At 41.4% G+C, this 18,080-nt stretch overlaps 1 protein-coding gene across 1 annotated transcript in view; it reads left to right on the forward strand.

Moving 5' to 3' along the window:
- MLLT1 (MLLT1, super elongation complex subunit) overlaps window positions 1–17,639 on the forward strand; it is a 45,672-nt gene extending 28,033 nt beyond the window's left edge. The window contains exons 5-13 of the mRNA XM_026078652.1: window positions 279–422; window positions 2,100–2,225; window positions 4,107–4,652; window positions 8,419–8,506; window positions 9,344–9,455; window positions 10,784–10,883; window positions 11,109–11,180; window positions 12,690–12,761; window positions 13,241–17,639. Coding sequence (XP_025934437.1) covers window positions 279–422; window positions 2,100–2,225; window positions 4,107–4,652; window positions 8,419–8,506; window positions 9,344–9,455; window positions 10,784–10,883; window positions 11,109–11,180; window positions 12,690–12,761; window positions 13,241–13,369 — 1,389 coding nt within the window. The 3' untranslated portion in view covers window positions 13,370–17,639. The remainder of the gene's footprint in view (window positions 1–278; window positions 423–2,099; window positions 2,226–4,106; window positions 4,653–8,418; window positions 8,507–9,343; window positions 9,456–10,783; window positions 10,884–11,108; window positions 11,181–12,689; window positions 12,762–13,240) is intronic.
- The last annotated feature ends 441 nt before the right edge of the window (window positions 17,640–18,080 follow it).

The following is an 18,080-nucleotide window of genomic DNA, read 5'->3' on the forward strand; positions in this document are numbered from 1 at the left end:
TCCTTGTCTCTAGATGTGTGGGTTTTTGGTTTTCCTTTTTCAGGGAAAAGCCATGTCTGACTTTCTGGTGAAAGTTATGTTAACTTCAGGCGTGTTAGGCACTTCTTTTTCTTTCTGGCTTTGGAAAGCTCTCTGATCTCATGATGAAAAACTATGACTGCAACACTTATTCAGTGGGGTTTTGGGGGGGATTTTTAGGAGTGACCATTTGAAACCTCTAACCTAGTATGCTTGCCAAACTTCTGGTTTCCCAAAGTCCTCTGCTTTCTTGGTTTTAGGAGGAACCGAAAAGGGTTTGTTTCACATATGACCTGTTCTTAAATTTGGAGGGAAATCCACCTGTGAACCACCTTCGTTGTGAGAAACTGACTTTCAACAACCCCACCAAGGAATTCAGACGCAAACTTATTAAGGCTGGAGGGGTAAGTGCTGGGGGGATCGGAGATCTGAAGAGGTTTTGTTAAAATCTGTAGTCTTACTGTTTCTTTTTACCTGCAGCCCAGCAGGCTACAGTTCTCTACGTTCATCTAAAGAGATGACCCTGCCCGTTTTTGCTTCTGATAATGTAACTGCAGCACTAGAAGCAGAACTAAGCCATAGCTTGTGTGATTGGTACTTCTTTATTTTTAATTTAAGTATGACTGTTAATACTAAGGCAGTAAAACCTCTGCAGAAATGGAGAGCTTGTGAATGGTGCATGCGGTCCATCAGGCAGTTAGAGCTACCTGTGACCTCTCTAGTGTCATGAAATGTGTCAGTATAGAAGAGTTCACGAAAAGGAAGAGGCTTCCAGTGTATTCCTTATTTGTCTTGGCCACAGGAAAGCTTAATACTTAGCACTTCTTGGTCAATTTATGTCCTCCAACCGCTGTTTGCTTAGATAATAAAAATTAAGGAAAAGTGTTAGAATTTAGAGTAAAAATAACTTTGAGGAGAAAAAATAGATATACTCTTAAAGGCACAATAAGGATGTAGGTTGCTACAGTGGATAAATTACTACTACGAGGAAATTAAGATGCAGTGGAGACTAAAGAAATTACCTTCAAGTAACTCTACAAGATCTAGGCAATTTAGTACCAGTCACAATGTGCATGAAATTATTAACCAGTCTGAGGATATCATGATGGTATTCTGGGCACCCCCATATATGATAATGTATAGTTCCATTCCGTTCAAGGACCTTATTCAACATAGGCTTAATTGCTGGCAATATTTTCTTCTGAAAAGCATCTTTTCAGCCTGAACAATATTTAAAAGAAGAGGGGGGAGGTGGAACTTATGTGAGGAGGTTTGTCAGTAGTAAGTTGTGAGAGTGGCAAGCTGATCTGTGCAGATCTTCATCAGTAGTCCAGTGCTTTTCTGCTTAGGGAACAAAGAAGAAGGTGCTTATTTCAGCCATGAGATGGCTAGACCATAATTTACTTATTAGGATTTTGGTCATGCGTTATAGTGTTCTTTAAATATCAAAATGTTTCATGTGAATCTCTTCTGATGCCATTCATCTAAAATCTTCTTGACTCCATACTCCATCTACAAAAGTTAGGGAATACATTTTTCAACCAGACTTTTTGGTGGCATTACTTTGAATATAGGGAAGGTAAGAAGGAAGGCTGTGTCATGGAGGTCCACACTTTGTGTTAAGATCTTGTCAAGAGATAGTCCCATGGATTTTAGTTTTTTTTCCCCCAAAGTGAATCCAGCTTCTCCCACATTGATGGCATCTTGCGCATTCCTTCTGGATTTACTTTGCTTCCAAACTGTTTGAAGAATAAGAGCATTTGCAGTAGAACATACAGTTCTTGTCCATAGCTCTGTTGCCTGCTTGTGCTCAGAATATCAGAGTTCCCTTTGGGAATGACGCTTGATATTACATCTTGCCTTTCATTCTTTGTTTTTAATGTTCTGTATTTCAGGCATTGCCTTGGGACTGAGCATCTTAACTGGAATTATATAGACAATATCTTTTATGGCCTTTAAGGGGAGAAAAGATCTAAAAGATGAATAATAGTGCGTTTCTTGAGCAAGTGACTTAAGATAAGCATGTGTTAATAGTCAATGTTACTTTACTCCTACATAATTTTTCTCCTCTTTATTACTAGGTGATGGTAATGCCAGAAGGAGCAGAAACTGTTTCAAGGCCAAGTCCTGATTATCCTATGTTACCCACAATACCACTCTCCGCCTTCTCTGATCCCAAGAAAACCAAACCATCCCACGGGTCAAAGGTCAGTGAAGTTTGCTTTTCAGTCATCCTGAGGTGAAGTCTTTCAGGACTCTGCTACTGAGAACTTGTTTAGCAGCTGCTTGTGGTGGCTACTTATTCTGAAAACTTCCCTTGTACTCTGTGGTTGAGTCTTTGGGCAATCTGTATTGTCCTTTCTTTCCTGCAGTTTCTTCCTGGTTAGAGCATCGATTTTCCTAGTAATTAACAGGGGACATGCAGTCATCATCAGCAGAAATTGTCATCTTGTGTAAGCTTGAAATAAGAACATCTGTCTAGGATGTTTCTTCTCTTGCTCTCTAGCAATAAAGAGGCCTCCTAAATTTAGACTTCTCTGTAGGGAAATTTTAAAAGAGAAATAAATGCCCAAGACTGGGTCTCTCTGGTGAACCAAATCTTGCTACTGAACTGGTACGGCAGATAAAGTTGCATTAAGTCCTCGCTGATTGTTCTGGCTTCTGTCCATGATGCTGAAGATGAAATACATGAGTCTCTTGCTGTCTGTCATGTAGAGCTGTGTTCTAAGTCCTGGGGGATTTCAATTTCTTAGCGGCAAGGCTAAGTATAGAGTCAATGTTTCATCTATCGGTAGAACTACAGGGATAGTGGTGTAAAGAGCAAAAAATATGCTATGCTTGGTGAAACTAGTGATTTCAAGATTTGATGTTTGCCTCTAGCTRTATCTAGTTCCTGAGACTTCAGAAGAAGCTTAAGTTTTTTCCTTTCGCTTGTCTGATGAAACTACCTTTGTGTAATTGCACATAGGAGGAACAATTCTCTTGATATTCACAGGCAGTGTGATTTGAAGCAGATTATGTATGCTTTATCAGTCTGAACAGTCACAAATATTAACAGCAATTCATTTTATAGCGTAATTCAATTCTGATACCTGTTTTCTTCAGGGCTCTGAACTTTTATTACGCTTTGGCCATGTCTTCTGATCTTGATATTGTAGAAGAGAATAAAGATGGCTTGTCTGTTAGTGGCTGATTTAATTTTTGAATTAAGCATTAGAAAACGGAGAAGGGAGAAAAACAAAGGCTACGTGAGCTCTGGTGAAAATTGCCGGTGGCTAAAGAAACGGCTGTCTCCTGCTTCCCTTCCTCCAGATTGCCCTCAAAGGTGCACATGTGTTTGTATCTCAACCTGTCCAGTTCATATTCCAGTGTTCCCCTGCAAGACTTGTGTCTATAAGTGTTCTGAGGTCATATAAGTTGCAAAGGGAAGTACTCCTTTGGCATTGTGTATACCTGTCTTCTAGGATAGGCAGGGTCCAAATGATTGCTGTCTCAGTGCTCTAATTAAGGTTGATAAATGCCTGCTGTTATCAGAGACTTTGGCTCTCTTGTGGTTGGGGGGGAATTGAGTGTTTTTGCCAAGATGCAATTTGGCTGACATGGTGAGTTCAGGGCTAGGTTGCCAACATAACTTGCTTTTGCTGTGGACATGATTTAATCTAATAGATCTCTTCAGTTGACTGTTTTTTCCCCCTAAAGCTTGTGTGTACTGAAGGAATGGTATAGTATAACTTTGTGTAAGACAACTTGACTGGGTTCCCTCTTATCTGGCTGTAGACATCTACCCTGTAGATGAAATCTGAGCTAAACATCTAGCCTCCCTATATAGACCGTGCAAAGGAACAGGCATTTCTGAAGCATGTTCCATCCTGTCCTGAAGCAGATGTTTAAGTGCCTAGTGTCGATTTCTGTCCATCAACTGTAAGGCTATCTAGATGCCTACCTCAGGGGTAGATAAGTTATAGACATCTGTGGGTGGATGTCTACTTGAAACAAATGCTTCTGTGATTTATCAAAATGTGTTGTATAGTTCTGTGCAGAGTTTCAGTTTTTTACCTAGCTTGTGTGTTTCTGTTGCTGAATTTTAGGATGCAAACAAGGAAAGCAGTAAGGCATCCAAGCCACACAAAGTAACCAAGGAGCACAGAGAGAGACCAAGGAAAGATTCTGAGAGCAAAAACTCCTCCAAAGACCTTGAAAGAGAACAAAACAAGCCTTTGAAAGACTCCTCCAGAAAACCAACCGAGAACAAACTGCCTAAGGAGGAGAAGGCACCTCCAAAAGCTGCTTTCAAGGAACCAAAACTGGCCGTGAAGGAGACCAAACCGGAGAACACTTCTCCAAAGGGTGGGCYGCAGCCGGAGTTAAAGTCTTCCAGCAAGAGGCCCTCCAATGTGGAGTCACCAAAGCCTAGTGCCAAAAAACAAAAAAAGAGCAGCTCCAAAGGGGTAAAGAATATCCTAGGGACATCTCCCAGAACCTCGTCTTCCTCGTACCCAGAGAAGAAACAAACCAAGGAGAAGATGAATGCCAAAGTGGAAAAGGTAAAATCTGAAAGTGAGGCCAAGGAGATCAAAAAGCCTGTGGAAATGGAGGAGTCAAATTCAGAGGATGAGACTTCTTTCAAGTCAGAGGTGAGCATGGGTTCATCCTTTGTCAGAATTTTTGAGCAAGCTGATTAAATCGCTGCATGAAAAACGTCTTCAAAAATACTCCCTCAGACAAGACAGAAAACCAGACTGGCAAATGCTTAGGCATGGTTGTATCTCAAAACTCTTTGAAAATCCTATCAGTATTATCATTACTGCTACCTGCTTTACCTCTTGTTTCACATGTGCACTTCTATTCAGATTTATCTGCAAGCTGTTATCTAAATGTCAGAATTTAAGGTTATGGTCTCTCGTTCATTTCTTGCAGTGACATTTTTAGAGCACAAATATAGGCCTAGGTAATTTTCTACCTGCTTATGATAACATGCTTTTGAGCCTGATCTTACTTTAGAAATGGAGTAAATAATTTCAGTTTTGCTTTTGAGAAGAAAAAAACAATATAAAATGTAAACAAAAAAAACTTGTTCCTGACGTGGCCTCTGAGAAATGCACTATTGGCTAAAGCTCAAATACAACCACATGCCACTAAACCTAAATAAATTGTGTTGTAAAACATAAACCAAATTATGTGATTCTAGTACTATTTTAAAAAGCTGTCTAAATATTTTTTTTCCTTTTTACAACTAAGAACATTCCTCACCCTCCATCTTCTAAAAAATCATTTTCCCAAAGAAGGCAAAGAAAGTAGAGGGAGGGGAAAACACAGCCCAAATCCAAACTCTTGYTACTTTTCACTGGTGTGTTTTATATTTACTGTAAAGCAGCCATACATGCTTTATAGGAGTCACAGAATAATGTCATGTGAATTTTTAAACTGCTTCCTACTGATCACTTCTGGAAAGATTTGTTTTACTAGAATAAATCTGCCAGGTAAAATTCTTAGCATGATTTAATTAGCCTCATGATACAGTAAGTATTGATGGGTTTATTCCAAAAAGAGGGTTTTTTTGCAAAAGATTCCCAATAGAAGAATTTGAGGAAGTGTTAATTTAAGTCACTCTGCAAAGCTTTGTGCAAATTAATTAAACGTGTAGCTTGTGGGGGTGAACCCAACAGCTCCTGTTCACTTCTAGCCTTGAGCCTGAAGTGCATCAGTGTGTAGCTAGCCCCTCATCTCTGTATAAAATACAYGGCCCTCATTGCAAGCTTCTGTCCTCTGCTGATTGCCGTTAAGTCCTAAGTATCTTGTAGTTCATTATGTCTCAGGTGCCATCCCTCTGGGTCTCGCCATGCGACTGTAAGCTGATACTGCTGTTTGACTTTGTCCCGTGAAACCACAGACTGTGGCTGCGGTCCCACAGCGTCTACTGCAGTCCTGTCCTTCCCCCACCAAGCCGTACACTGCTCTGTCCTCTCTTGCACCAGCTCTGGTGTTTGTCGGATGCTTTACAGAGTTATTTGAGTGCTAGCCCAGAAGGAGGATAGGAATACACAGTTTGCGGGGGGGGAAGAAACTGTGGCAGCTGCCGGTCAGGTCAGCTTAGGTTTCTGTGGAACTTGAAGCTTAAGGGTATAACTGCATAATACATTGGCACCAGCAGAGAAGACTGTTTGAGTTCCTTTTCCACCCTGGGGGTTTCTTTTTTGCTCTCAACACTGCAGTTTGCTACTCCATCGTTGGTACGGGTACAGCTGTTTGTGGATCTGTGTGGTAAGCCACATCACTAAAGCGAATGAGCAGCTGGAGGTGGACTGGGGCCCGGAAACTCTTAAATCAGCTTTGCTGCTGAAGCCAATGTGTTGTGCAACGTGCTCCGAGGCTGCAACTCGGCGACTGCTTTGAGTCGACATCTTTGCAGGCTGCTGTTGAAAGGAAGAGCCTTGCTCTCATTTGTGCTGCTGGCACGAGTGCTCATGTGACTTTGCAGTGGGCTGGAGGAGTTTCTCCTCCTGTTCCAGCTCCTGCTGCAAGTTAGTTGTCCCCTCACTTTTTTTTTTCTGTTCCTTTTCCTTAAATACTGTTTTATTTTTCAGCAAGATCAGTTCCCTGATCTGGCCTCACGCTTGGCTGCCTGAACGCCAGTGCTGACAAAAGGGAGAGGCTGAGACGTGAGGGCAGGATTGCTTTTTTCCATTGTCGGCATGTGCTTTTGTCATATCACAGTGACTGTGAAACTGCAGCCCGAGCGTGCAGAGCGTGTCCAGCTGGATGTCTCCTAAATGGCTGGAATAACTGACAGGGTTAACGGCAGAAGGAGAAAAGGGGGGGTGCATCCGACTTCTGCCTTCTGCATCTCATCTCCCGTTAAGTCACTGGTGGAAACACCTGCTAGACTATGAGGAGTGAAAGATAATAAGATTGAATCTGTGGGTAAGACATGAATGAGAGCTGTGCTCCCTAATCTTGAAAATACTGCTCTGCTCTTTGGTAATGTAATTTTTCTAAACAGACAGGGCTGCTGTCCGATACATCAGGTATTGTCATTGTTAAATTACTCTGCTTTGCTACGGAGTAATTGTTAAGTGGAGTAATATCACTTTTTGACACTATTTTTTTCCCTTCTTAGAATTGGATAAATGCAGCTCTAACCTTTGGATGATAAATTATGCAGGGGGGGTGTTAAGATGAAAATGCTGCTGCTGTCTCTACTTGTTAATGCCCAAAGCTGCTGATGTGCCTCTTCCTGCCTGTTGACAATGTTTTCCTTATACTATTCACGGTTTCTCCAATAAAGTATATTGATCAACGGGAACATCAGCGTTTGGTTGCAGAAGTCGTAGGTGTACTCCTAGGAATAGTGCGATGAAATTGAAGTGGCAAAGGGAATTACTTAAATAAAGCAGTATTACAGTACATGGAATTACTTAAATAAAGCAGTATTACAGTACATGAAGAATCTTTAATCTAGATCCCAATGAGAAACAAAATAATCTTTAAGAATATCGTAATGGTCACTTTTGCTATTGGGGATGAAATGTGTGATTTAGCTTTCACTGCCACCTTGTGGTCCTTTATGCTAAAGCATGTGATTGCTATACAAATCCCCGATTTTATGTTTAAAATGTATAGAGCATTAAAACTTTGTTTCTGCATGCTATTAGTAGCTATAGTTCATTGCRTCTTTTTTCTTGCACGGTATGCTTCTGGCATTTCTTTTGAGCAGTGACAGTGGAGTTGGTTTCACAAGAGTTTAGCTGGTTTCTATTATGTTTTCAGAATTCAATTGGAAACAGTACAGTGGATCACTCAAATTGGCATAGAAATAACTGTTTGGGGGGTGTAGTATTAATTCATAATATTTTTAAATTTTGGAGGCAAATGGACTAGTTAGGAGAGGCATCTTTTCTATGCTTAATGTCCTTTAAGAGAGGTGCTCGGAAGGAATCTTGGTGGGTTGAAATACATACAGGTCTGAARAGAAAAACTGGTGTTTTTAGAGGGAGCTTTGATAATTACGTGAGGTTGTATGTTGTGTGTGCATCTTTCACACTGCAAAATAAGCATTTTTTTTCTTTCCACTTTGGCATTTTTCAGGTGCTATTTTGCATCGTTTGAGATGATTTGAAGCTAGTGGCATGAAGGGTTTTCTTGGGAGCTGTTGATGCTACCACCCAGGTGTGCTGGGCTACAGGACACCAAAATTTTCACAAATGTTGTTTTTATTTACCTTGCGTTTTGTATATTTTTTTGTAATTGAGAACTGCATTCAGTGATGTATGATGTTGTAGAGTTATTGAATCCTTTATCTCACTGTGCTCTGGTCTGGACTTCTGGATTAGAAAGGTTAAGATTCTTTTTTCTTTTTTTTCCTTTTTTTTTTTCTTCTTCCCCCTTTTATGGGGGGTTAAGTCTGTCCAGTCCAGCCCTTCCAACTCCAGCTCCAGCTCCGACTCCAGCTCTGACTCTGATTTCGAACCATCTCAGAACCACAGTCAAGGTGTGTTGCAAGAAATAAAATTTATTAAAGTCATCCTTACGTAATCTTGAAAGGCTTATGAGAATTAGATCTGTTTTCCCAACACCATATATTAAGGCTAATATGACTTTATTTTATGGAACCATCTTTTGAAGTTGTGACACTTCATCAGAAAAAAGGTAGTAATGTCATAGCATAATCATGAACAAATATTTTTCTTGTTTTGGCAGTTAATTTATGAGTAGGTTATCTGTCTGGATTTGTCTCTTTTCATGTTGACTTTGGTTTCTGCCTCAATTTCTAAATGTGTGTTGCTGCTTGATCTATAGTATCCCCAGAATATTTCTCCTCCGGTCTCAAATATGTTTTAATAAAAAATAGAGATGTTAGAGATCTGTTAATGATACCTGTCACTTTGGCAGTGCATAACATTGCTTCTTGTCCTGATTCATACCGTGAGAATGCAAAGAGATATACTGTGGCAACAGTAAACTTTCTAACCTTAACAAATGCTGTGTTGCTACAAATACTGTCTCTTATTTTAAAACAGTCCCCAAATGCATGTAAAATGTGTCCTTTTATTTTCATTACAGAAAAAAAGTGGGTGGATTTGGGGGGGGGTGCTTTTCAGTAATTGTGCAGTTCTTAATTTCAACTCTGCTTTAATATTGAGAGACTAGAATAGTGTCTTCTACCAATATCTTTGAGCAAAATTAAAATACCAGTGACATCTTCCTGAGAAATCTTATTTTAACTTAATGATAAACTAATCCCAGTTTAGATCAGAGTGTTCAGATGGAAGTTCTGCTGCATATGTCCTAGATGAGTGTTGAACTGCTTTGTCCTTTCTCCTCCCAGGCCCACTGCGCTCCATGGTGGAGGATCTGCAGTCGGAGGAGTCGGACGACGACGACAGCTCTTCTGGAGAAGAGGCAGCAGTCAAAGCAAACCCAGTCAGCCGGGATTCCAGGTGGTAACAAATCAGGAAGAAAGATGTATTGTTGTCTCTTTGCCCTCCATATTTTGTGTTTTTGTGCACCCTCCTTTTAGAGGGAGGAATCAAAGTGGTGAGGATATGCATGAGAGGAAAGTGTGAGAGAAGAGGAGAATGGACAGATGTGTGGGGTACTTAGCACAGTGTAGGGACACAGAAGAGTTGATGAAAACAGCAGGTTGAGAGCAGAATTGGATAAGGAGAATGTCACTGAAGCTCAAAGAGAGGAAGCTACTGGGAAGTGGTGTGTGTAGAGCTTGCAGGTGTTAGTGACAGAGCCCCTTAAAATAGTCATCTAATTGTCTTTTTCAGATCTCTGCTGAGATCTGAATGGTTTGTGACACCTTTGATCTGCAGAGATTAGAGAAGTGTTGCTGAGGCTGTTGGCATGTGTGCTCTTCTTATTGCATGTTACTGAGACAAACCTGAGAAGTCTTAGTCTTTGCTGATGGTGCTTGCTGACAGTTGGTGACTTGACTCCTCTGGGACTTGGTTAACAGCTGTTTCCTGCTTTAGTCAATGGAAATAGTTGAATTTCATCCCTCTCCCCTCAGGAAATGCTGTTATAGCCAAAACCTGGAGTCCCAGGCTGGATACTTGAAACCAAATGCTTGGCCCAGAGAGCAGCTGCAGATTTCAAATGACACTTGTGTTCATCAAAAAATAATCCTTTGTGTTGCACTGTGTCATTTTCAGCTCAACAGGAAATGAGAGACTTTGAAAGATAATTTTTATACATTTAGGGGACAGGTAATAAACACATTGTTTTTCAAGCCCATCAAAAGAAGGATACCTGCTAGAGATCTGTAGGGCCACAAGATGGTTAAGATATAAAAAGGCAATCTCAAAGATCARGACATAACAGAAAAACTAAATGGATTTTTTTTACCTGTGTTCTCAGTGGAGGTCTTAAGAAGGTTCTTCTGCAGGAACTCACGGTAATTTTAGAAGAAATCGTGAAAATGAACAGTTGCCATTTGCCAAAATCAGATGGTACTTATTCAGCTGTTCTAAAGAGGCTCGAGTATGAAATAGTTGAACTGCTAGCTGCAATGTGTAAACGAACTAAAACTACCTAGTCTGCCTCCCCAGGGAACAGAAGATGGCAATGTTGATGTCAGCTGTGACAAAGAGGATTCTCTGGAATTGCAGACAGTTTCTCTTGGTCAATTTAATATAGTCTAAAATAAACAATAGAATTAATGGGCATTGTTTCTGTTTCATTTAACTCTGTGTGGTTCAGCTGCCAGCGAAATAATTTCCCATTGGCTGGTGATGCTAATTCTGTGCTGCTTGTTTTTCAGACTGAGCCTTAGTGACAGCGACAGTGATAACAGTGCAGACTCCTGCCTGCCAAGTCGAGAGCCTCCTCCTGGTCAGAAACTGCCCCCAGCAAATAATAAGGTATTGCATCCTGCATGTCCATACAATGCTGCTTTCCATCAGTCTCGGTTCCTGTATTATGTTCAATCCGTGGTGTTAATTTTGGCTTGCACCAAAGCTTCACTGTTTCACTGTCTTCATCAGACAGGTAATTTCCTTCTGTTCAGTGCTGTGCATCCAAACCATTAAACCATTGTGTTGTCTGAACTGATTTTGGTCCCTAAAAGCTATTTGTTTTACTCTCAGGCATCTGGAAGAAAAAGCCCAGAGTCTTGTAACAAGCCAGAGAAGATCCTGAAGAAGGGAACTTATGACAAGGTATGTTTGAAGATTTGCATATTATAGAATTGTTGCTTACTGGTTAACATTTCTGAGTGAGAATAATTTGAGTCAACCTAACCTGTTCAGATTGTTCTGCCTTGGCAGGTTAGACTTGAATACAATGAAAAACAGATGCTGAAAGAATAGACTGGAAGATTGACCCTACAGAAATTGTGTAGTTTAAGTAAATGAACCCCCAAGTCTTTTCCATGTGCAGAGTGTTGTAATTGCTTTATTTGTTTGCCCTTAGTTTTAATAGCAGTGTGGACACTGCTGCAGCGTGAGTGCCTCTTCATCAAAAGGCAGTTTTCATCTATCTTTGTGATCTTACAAATTAAAGATTGTTTTATGCTCTGCTTTGCTGTTTTAGTTGAAACCTTTGTTTATTCAGTGAATTTCCCCTCACTTACTTTTCTGTTCTAACACTTCCTCAACAGGAGAACAGAGTACAGGTTAATCACTTAATGCTAGGTCTAAGTGTGATCTTGGAGATATTTACATGAGTCCTCTGCTAGCTACAAAATCTTCTACCACTGAAGGTTGTTAACCATAGCTGTGAGGCCTTATCTGAGACAAGGCTTGTAGGTAGTATCTTTTCTATGACTACTTAGTATAGACAGAAGTAGACACATTTGAGACCTGTTGGAGTGACAGAGTGCCTGAAATATCAGCTTTTCCAACCATCAATGCTTTTATAAAAGATATCAGCTCTCTCTGCAAGAGTATAATTCAGTGCTGTTTGGGTGTTTTGGGAGAAATGCTTTTCTGTGTGTGAATGAATCTGCTGGGCAGGGCATATCTCATGACTGATTTCTTTGCCTTGGTACAATTACTTAGATGAGTTCAGTTTTGCTAATACAGACATGAGCGACTCTGGGGCAGCTTTTCAGGTTAAGAGTCTATCCTCTGTGAGTACTAGCAGGCCAACAGAAACTTGCCTTGTTGGCTGTTTACAAAAAAAGAAAGGAAAAAAAAAGTCTTACAAGAACCACTGAAGTGCTGTTGAGCTTGTGAATAGTCCTGCGCTTCCCAATGTGGTATACGTAAAACTACCTGGGAACAGAGTGCTCTCAAAGAACTTTTTTTCTTATCTAAGCACAAAATGGTGTTCAGCAGATTGCTGTGATGTTGCTCACTGACCACTGATGCAGGTATTTTCAGGTAACAAGTACTTATTAGTACAACCTACTGATAAAGAACTAACACTGAAGTACACCAAAATTAACTTCACCATTTCTTAGAAGCCATTCACAGATGTTTATTTAATAGTGTCATTAAATAGTCTAGCTGCTGCTGTTCAGACCATCTGTATCTGTGTGAAGTCTTTAGTCTCACAGTACTTAGTATGGATGGAAGAGGCAGTAGAAAATTTAGGGAAAATTTGGGAACAGAAACTTGCCTGAAAGGGCTGCAGGTTCCTCTGGACCTCAGTAGGAAAGTCACTTTGGCAGTCATACATCCATGCTAGGTATATCACTGTTATTTCTGTTCATGCCTTCTTTACAGGCCTACACGGATGAATTAGTAGAGCTTCACAGGCGACTAATGGCACTACGAGAGCGCAATGTGCTACAGCAGGTAGAGATTATTTGTCGGTTTTCTGGCAAGCTGTTGTACTCTGATAACCTTTGTGTCCAAGGGTCTTGCTCAAACCCCTGTGATGCTTGAAATTTCAGTCGTTTCTCCTTCATGTAGAAAAAAAATCAGATATGCATGCAACGCTTTTGTTGGAAAAGATACACAAGTGTGGTTTGGGTCTCCTTTCTCTGTCGTCCTGTTAGCTGTCCTGCACTGGGCTCACTTGATATAACTTAAAAGGGGAAGAACGTGCCCATGTCTTTTTCTGGACTGAGCTACTCTGGAATGCAGGAGAAGCTGGTTTGCTTTTTTTGGGAGGGGACTCCCCTCTTGTTGTGGGACACCCTTGCCCTCATCCCTTTAAAATAGCCTCAAAGGAAAGGATTGGATGGGTTGCTCTGTATCTGCTGGCCTTTCTGGTGTASTTAAATCTTTATAGGCTCTCTGTATACATCCTTCCTCATCTCCTTTCTCTACAGATTGTAAATCTCATTGAGGAAACTGGGCATTTTAATGTTACCAACACAACCTTTGACTTTGACCTCTTCTCCTTGGATGAGACAACCGTCCGTAAGCTGCAGAGCTACTTGGAAGCAGTAGCAACATGACGCTTGGCCTTAGAAGCAGGCTGCTTTTGAAACCAGATATCCCATTTATTGGTACCAGGAAATAAACCCATGGAACTAGGCCTTCTTATTCTCTTGATTCACCCGAAGCACTGCCTTAGAGAACAGCCATGCTCTATGAATGCACAGCCAGCTGCACTTTCTTGTAGGCTTCAAACAAGCACCCATATTGCTGAGTCTGTCCTCCCTAGCTTCATAAATACGCTTGGGCACAGGTCCTGAGTAGAGCAAAAGACGTGCTGCTCCTAGCTGCACAGTGTGACCTTTTTTGGTTTTACTTCGAGAAACTGTGTTGTAAGAACACATTTTTCAGGCGTCTCTGAGATCTGAAGAAACGGGGACGATGTTTTCTTCACTGAATCTAGGGACCAGCCTGCCTGCAGAGAGCTCTAGCGAGTCAGATTTCCTCCAGCTCTGTGAAGAATCGTTCATGCTGTGTAAGCAAGATTGGCTTTTACAAAGCTAGCCGAGTGACTAATAACAGAGAAGGCTTCCCGGGGTCTTGCTGGTCCGTTGCAGAAGCGGACGGATTCCAGTTTTGATCACTTGCAAGTTCTGCTGCCGTTTGGTACAGAGTACTGCTGTAATTTGGCTCCCGATTCCTATGAGGCATCGCTCCACGGGCAGAACGCAGGACCTTATTCTGTGTTTCGGCTTCCTGGAGAGACAGTTTGTGCTCGTTGAAGAGGTCTCTAGAATCTGCTGTCTCCCGTTGGGGGGGTTGAGACATCTTGTTTGTTGATCTAAGCTCCTAAACAAAGTCTCACTCCTTTCAGTCTGCTTTAACTGTAATAGGACTACAAAACTGTAAGCTGTATATTTTATATATATATTATATATATGTATGTACTGTATGTATAAGAAGGGCCTAGTTGGGTCTTATGATTTTAAGGGTGTGTTTTTTCTGTTATGTTTTTTAATGGCTATGGCAGGGGAAGGGCGCTTAATAAGATTTGACTTGTTTGTTAAAATGCCTCTTGTGGACAATTTTTAGTGTATGAAAGCTGAACAGCAATCTTCAAAGCATTTTGTGCTCTGGAAGGGACTCACCTGTCTTATTTTCATTTGTCAGTGTTTAATAACTTTGCCAAAATACGTGATTGGTTTTTGTTCTATGTTCTCAAGGATGAATCTTTCCTACATTGGCCCCTATAGTAGTGGCTGTACTTTGGGAAAACCAAAACAAGGGAGAATTTTTATCTCGGGACACACCTGGAAAACTCTGATACAAAAACAAGTGAAATCAGGTTTGTTTCCTCCTCCCTCTTCCCTCCCCCCTGCCTGTTCAAGAAATGGCAGGAAACAGTAAACACTAATCCAGAATCTTTTATATATTTCTAGTTAAACTAGTATTGACTTTCAGGTATTGTCTGTATGTTAGGTGGGTGTGGGGAAAGTCTTGTAACTTTTATCGAAATTGTATTAAACTTCTGTTTCCTAAATTCAGTATTTTCTTAAAGAATTGCTTGGTTTTTCCAATCAGTATGTAAGCTTTTGCCAAATGTTAAGCGGGCTGCTGGCAGTGAGGAGGAAAGCAGCAGTTCAGAGGAGCCCTCCACTAATGAACAGACCACCCATGTCTGTAAAAGTCCCCTGTGGGAGCTGGGTGAGTTGCATCATTCCAGGGTTTGCTGTCCCTATCCATTATGAAACTGCGGTCCCTTGTTTTGGGTTACCCCTTTCTTTATCATGGAAGTGTTGCAACTGATCAAGTTAAGTGGCAATATGATGATAAGCTTGTTTGAGTTGGGTCATGTTGACCCGATTCCCATTAATTTTGTCTCTTTGTACCATCTTTCATGTGTCTTGTACATAAAAAAAATCAAGCTCATGCCAGGTGCGTACCCTGTCACAACAGTGAACTTAGCTGTTTTCTCTCCTGATGGACAATGCCAAGCCTGGATAGAAACCCCGTGCGCAAATGTACAATGAGAAGGTGGAGGACTGCTGGAAAAGGAGGAGCAACAGTTCTGCCTTGAGGCCTGCAGCTGGATATCCCTCGGTGGAGGATGTAACGCGCAGCACGCGAGTTGCCACAGATTTCGCCCTTGTGCTGCGTCAGGCTCAGTGGGTACGTGTGAACTATTAATAGTCTCTGTTCAGTCGGTCACAGGGAGGAAGCGAGCCTCAGTGTCACTGGCCTCCCCAGCCTTGATTGCTCGGCGTGTGGAGCAGCCCCAGGCGTGCAGTGCCGCGCGCCAGCTGCCCCTGTAAAGGGGTGGGTGTGGTGACACTGTCCTGTCCCTGAAGCAATAGGAGCAATGGTATTAGCTGCTCCGAGTCTGAGATCTCCCAAGGTTTTTGCCTCCTCTCTCCTCCCCAGGTAACTTACCCCCAGAACCATTGCATCTGTGTCACCCGCACTGACAGCGTTTCTTCCGGGACTGTAAGTAGCTTCCAGAGTTACGGCACAAGTGATTAGAGGTGCACCTCCCTTCTCCCCCTTCTCATTTTAAGATCAGCGTGTTGCTCCCAGCTAGTCCAAGAACAAGCATTGGAGGGTGTTCCTGAACTTAGCTGGAAGTGCCTGGGGCTCTCGCCCAAGGCTGTGGCACCATCCTGTCCTGGAACCAATATTTTATTCGTGAAGTCTAATGAGCATTGGTGGGAATTTTGTTTGGTTTTTATAAGAAGTATTTTACATATGGATTTTTTTAGACTGTTTATAATCTCCTTGAAAACCTGAAATAATAGAATTGTTCCCCCAGCAATAGTTCTTCTCCACTGTGTGCACATGCTGATTTGTTACTAAAAGGTTTCTTGCAAGTACTTAGTTGTTCTACAGAGTTGTTGTTTTTTGGGGTATGTGGTAGCATTGGGGACCACATGAGGAATGACTCTGCAAACAAAGAATGGTCAAATTTGGGCCTCATCTTGTGTCCCCTTCTAGTTACATATGAAAGAGTTCCCTGTGTAGATTCTCTATAGGCTGGCTGAATGCTGTTCTGAACATGCCATGTACAGGTATTTGTGGATAAAGTGTTTGTTCTTGTGTCACTCTTGAGAGCATGGATGGATTATTGTAAAATAGGAAGGAGGTGGCAGTGCTGCTGTTAGCATTGCTTCAGGTCTTCGAGGATGTGTAGTAACTTGCATTGTTTAAAAAAAAAAAAGGAAAAAAAAAATCCAAAATTGACTTCTAGCCATAATGGTTTTTCCAAGGAAAATGGACAGAACTCTGTTACTTTTCAGTGTCCTTCATCTTGTTACTGAAGGCATGAACAAGTGATGATCAATCTGAAGGCTTTCAGAGTTGCTTTGAATTGAATCATGTGGAGGTAAGATTAGGACACAGCTTTTCCTTTGTCCTTGGCCTTTGTATTAAAGGGCAAAAGAGGGTCAGGAGTACTTTCCTGTTGTCTTGGTCTGATACGTATTAAGCCTTGAGGCTTTGATTACTGACATTTGCTATTAAAAAGGATAGAAAGGCTGGCTGGATCCCAAAATGCCAGCCCAAAGAATATTGGACACATTGGTAATGAGACTGGCTCTGTTGTGGTCAGACTGAATATATGGAAGTGCAATGATTTAGCCACCGGTTCTTATACTGTTGTGTGCGGTGGCAGCATCAGAACTAGCAAAGAAATTGATGCACCAATCCAGGAACAGTTGTTGTCAGATCTGGAATGTATTTGATGGTAAGACATTAAAATTCCCTTGTGGAGCTTGCCCCATCATGTTCTCTGCGAGCAGAGACCTAAGTCACTATGGTTCAGCAAATTTCAACTGTAATGTTCTCTAATGCACTATAGCACAGTTGGTGTACTCAAAAGAAGCTTCTCTTATTAATTCAGGTGCCTGGCACTCACTAGTTGGCACGCTTCTGTCAAGGCTATAGACAACCATTGTGCACCTTGTACAAGTATTACTTTTAAAAAGATGAAAAATCAATTGGTATTTTCATGGGGGCATGAAATAGCCATCAAAAACTAAAGAGATGAGTTTGCACTCCTAAAGAAAATGTAAGTACTTCAACGTCTAGATAATTTTTAATTGTATTTCCGCCTAGAGCCAAGGTATTAAATACCTTGTCACTTGAGGATTTTAACAGTTGTGTTGGGAAATGAGTTCTTCACCCAGCTGTAAGAAATTCAGCTGGCCCAAGACTAACTTCAAGATTAAAAAAAATAAAAAATCATGTTTGTAATACATTACAGGATTGTTTGTCCTGAATTTTAAACTTTTTGTTAAATTTGTGGAACTATGGAGGAATTTTCTAGAAAAAGTGAAATAAAGTAAGATGGAAAAGTAAGACTTGAAGGTGTTTTTTTTTGTTGTTCCTTGCATTACTTCCCCAGGGAAAGCTGGAGGCTCTTCTAGACTGCCTTATCTAAATGTTTTCCATTAGAAATACACAAGCTGTGGCCTCAGCCCCAAAACCACCTTAATGTGCTTTCTRCAGCTCCAGCTGTAGCTCCAGTGCCTCCTCCACCATGGAGACAGCGCGGTGCTATTTTTGCTGTAGGCTGAAACTTGCCTTGTAAGAGCATCTCCCTGCCTGAAATAATCTCAGACACTGTTTAGCCCTAAACAGTGGCTTGGAAGGGGGCAGGAAGGCACAGCTCATGGAAACAACACTGTCAGCAGCAGTAAAACTACCAGTCCTTAACTGCAGTTTGTAGTGGGCTCAGCCAGGCTGGGTCTAAGGTAACACAATTTGCTGCTCTTCAGCAGTGCCCTCGGTCCTTTGCAT

Source organism: Apteryx rowi, unplaced genomic scaffold, assembly GCF_003343035.1.
Source record: "Apteryx rowi isolate R43461 unplaced genomic scaffold, aptRow1 scaffold_482, whole genome shotgun sequence".
Taxonomy (NCBI): Eukaryota; Metazoa; Chordata; class Aves; order Apterygiformes; family Apterygidae; genus Apteryx; species Apteryx rowi.